We start from the raw sequence: 3655 nt of genomic DNA, 5'->3' as shown, positions 1-3655 counted from the left end.
GCTAGCCTGTGCTGGGCTTGGTGAGGGCTAGCCTTAGCTGGGCTTGGTGTGGGCTAGCCTGTGCTGGACTTGGTGAGGGCTAGCCTTAGCTGGGCTTGGTGTGGGCTAGCCTGTGCTGGGCTTGGTGAGGGCTAGCCTTAGCTGGGCTTGGTGTGGGCTAGGCTGTGCTGGGCTTGTTGAGGGCTAGCCTTAGCTGGGCTTAGTGAGGGCTAGCCTTAGCTGGGCTTGGTGTGGGCTAGCCTGTGCTGGACTTGGTGAGGGCTAACCTTAGCTGGGCTTGGTGTGGGCTAGCCCGTGCTGGGCTTGGTGTGGGCTAGCCCGTGCTGGGCTTGGTGTGGGCTAGCCCGTGCTGGGCTTGGTGTGGGCTAGCCCGTGCTGGGCTTGGTAAGGGATGGCCCCTGTTGGGCTTGGTTTTGGATGGGCCGTGTTGGGCTTGGGTGGGCTAGCCCGTGCCCACCTTGCCCACCAAATACCCACATGGGAGTCATGTTTTCTGGGTATGAATGTTACATGCCATTACGTTGGCATTTTACCAGCATTGACATGTAAAAGGACAGAGACCTGGATAAACCTGTTGCTGACACATGAGCTAGAGATACAAATGTCAGCAGGGCCAGTCTGGCTTAGGAGGCCCAGGAAATAACAGTCTCTAATTAAGCAAAGGGATTTCACACACTCAACACAAGTATGTGTGTTGCTAAAAGAGAGAGAGAGCGAGACAGAGAGAGCGAAACAAAGAGAGAGACAGAGTGACACACACAGACAGAGAGACACACACAGAGACACAGAGAGAAAGAGAGAGAGACACAGAGAGAGACACAGAGAGAGAAAGATAGAGAGACACAGAGAGAGAGACACAGAGAGAGAGAGACAGAGAGAGAGAGACAGAGAGAGAAACAGAGAGAGAGAGACAGATAGACAGAGAGAGACAGAGAGAGAGAGAGAGAGAGAGAGAGAGAGAGAGGCACACAGAGACGGGGACAGCCATAGTTGTGACTTTTCCTGTGTCCTTAAGTGACATATTGCATGTGTAATTGGAGTGTAATGAATGAGGGAACAATCTTGCATATGTTCATAATTTCAATAGCTTTATTTTTCTTTAAAAATTAATAAAATTAAAAAAGTTGACATTATCCAACAAGGTAAAAACAAACACATATAAATATTTGAGTGTGAACGTTGAGTGTGAACTAAATAATAATAAATATGATGCTCTGGGCATATGCCCAGTTTAGTTTCCATGTTTTACAGTGCAGTTCGGGGTATGACAGAATCACTCAAAACGTTTCAGAGGATCAAGGAGTGGTGTTGGTTTGGGCCATTTAGTTGGTGTTGGTGAAGGCCTGGTAGAGGGCGGTGAGCTGGGCCTTCAGGTCCTGGGCGTAGGGGTCCAGCTTGTCCTTCAAGTCCTCAGCATAGGGGGCCAGGCTCTTCTGCACCATCTGAGCTCTGGTGGCCAGCTCGCTCTGGAGGTTCTCGGCCAGGGGGGCCACTCTCTTCTGGAAGTCCTGCAGGCGCAGGTCCACTTTCTGCTTCAGCTCATCTGTGTAGGGACCCAGCTGGGACTGCATCTCCTTCACACTCTGCTCCAGACTCCCCTTCAGCTCCTCACTCTTCTGGAGCAGGGTGGCCCTCAGGGCCTCGGAGTCCAGGGACTCTGCATAGGGAGCCAGATCCTGTTTCAGCTGCTCCACTCTCTGCTGGACTTGTGTCTTCATCTCCTCTGCGTAGGGCTCCAGTTTCCCCTTGACACTGCCCAGGTCTTGCTCCAGACGCTCTTTCAGCACCTCAGCTTCCTGGGTAATCTTGGTCATCAGGTCCTTGGCTGCAGGAGGAAGCTGCTCCTGCAGGGAGATGGCGTATTGGCTGGCCACATCAGCACTCTCTGTAATGCGGTCACTGCAGGAGAGGGGTCTGGTCAGGTCAGGATTCTAGTTTTATTTATTGATTTTATTTTACTTACTGTAACTAGGCAAGTCAGTCAAGAACAAATTCGTATTTACAATGACGGCCTACCCCGGACAAACCCTCCCCTAACCCAGACGGCGTGGGCCAATTGTGCACCACCCTATGCAACTCCCAATCACGGCCGGTTGGGATACAGCCGGGATTGTCTGTAGTGATGCCTCTAGCACTGCGATGCAGTGCCTTCGACCGCTGCGCCACTCGGGTGACTAGTACTCTGAGGGCTTCCACTACAGACATTACACACATGTTATGACAACTAGATCACAGGTCAAATGACTTACTTGACATCCTGTCCCAACTGAGACTTCCTGATCATCTGGACGGTGTCGTCGGCAGTTTTTGTTGCCTTGGCGACGTAGTCCCAGAAGGCATCTGTCAGCTGCTCCAGCTGTGGCTTGGGCTCATCAGCATAGAATAGGTTAGCATGGCAACCTGTTGGGGCATGGAAGGAGAGTTAGTTCCTGTGAAACTGCTCGTTTAACCTGACCTGCTTTATGACCTTACACTGTTCAAGGAGCTTGAATTAGACTAAGTTTAAAATAATAATCATTCTAATAATCAAGTTGCATTCAAAAGGTTTCAAAAAAATTTTTTTACAGAGTAGTTACGTTTGTGGTAACATTAGATGTTACTTACCAGAGAGTATAGCAATTGCAAGCACCGCCAACACCTTCATATTTGCGTTTCTCACTGAAACAGAAACATCATTAATCAATTACACTTCAATTACATTTGAATCTTAGAACCCTAAAATCCTAGTGTCTCAACACCTTGTTTTGAATCTCAGCATTGGCCTCACCTGTTTTTTTCTTGGTGTATCTCTGTGTATTCAGTCTGTCTGTGTGTCTATCAGGCCAGAGCCACGCTGTATATATAGTCGAAACCAGAGCTGTAGATGTAAGCCCAAAGTCCAGGAGTCACTGCCATGTCACCTCTCTTCCTGCTTCTACTACAACTCCTTGCTCGCTGTCATCACATGACTGTGCGGTTACTATATTGACATGCACACACACACACGCACACGCACACACAATACACAATGACAATACATTATTTTGTTACCTTCATATTCATTCTCTGAGCCTGACAGACTGAACATAGACAGACCAGACTTGATTAAGCTTGCTTTGATTGAACTTCAATATGTTTATTTTGTGAATCTCCCCCACCACCATGGTCCTTTTTATTGGTTATATTCTAATTAGACAACTGTGCATGGACCTTGACCCTTCTACTGAAAGCCTCATTCTAGAGAAGACTTACAGTCAGGGATGCAACTTTCACTGGGGACGGGGGGGAAGGGGGACATGTCCCCCCCACATTCTGAAATTGCATTTTTGTCGCCCACAGTTTTATCATTGGAATGTGATACAATAGAGGCAACTGTGTGCTTTAGGACCATGCGGACGTCTCCGAGCGGTTGGGTAGTCTGTTTGGAGTGTTTATCCGACTGGATAAAAAATATAGAAATCATTTTCTAAAATATGTCCCCCCCACTTCTAAAACCCCTGCTTAAAGTAATACTAATGAGTAAAGGTATTCCACTGCTGATGGCCGGCAGATAACCTTAAACATGTCCACACCACAGACACTTTGTAATCAGGTCAAGCAATGAGACCACAACCACATATAATACTAACTAGATTCTACGAATGCTGGCATTAGTCCATTTCACATTGGTGCTTTT

General features: G+C 48.0%; 1 protein-coding gene across 1 annotated transcript; it reads right to left on the bottom strand.

Annotated features, from left to right (window-relative positions):
• Positions 1-1067: 1067 nt before the first annotated feature.
• On the bottom strand, positions 1068-3082 carry LOC120048759 (apolipoprotein A-I-like). The gene is made up of 5 exons (XM_038994957.1): positions 3031-3082; positions 2768-2857; positions 2605-2658; positions 2250-2400; positions 1068-1899 (listed from the first exon to the last, which is right to left on the bottom strand). The coding sequence occupies exons 1-5, from the start codon at positions 3065-3067 to the stop codon at positions 1323-1325; spliced, it is 909 nt and encodes a 302-aa protein (XP_038850885.1). The 5' UTR covers positions 3068-3082; the 3' UTR covers positions 1068-1322.
• Between the last annotated feature and the right edge of the window lie 573 nt (positions 3083-3655).

This window comes from Salvelinus namaycush, chromosome 5 (assembly GCF_016432855.1).
Source record: "Salvelinus namaycush isolate Seneca chromosome 5, SaNama_1.0, whole genome shotgun sequence".
In the NCBI taxonomy this organism is placed as follows: Eukaryota; Metazoa; Chordata; class Actinopteri; order Salmoniformes; family Salmonidae; genus Salvelinus; species Salvelinus namaycush.
This window is presented reverse-complemented; position numbering and strand designations above follow the sequence as displayed.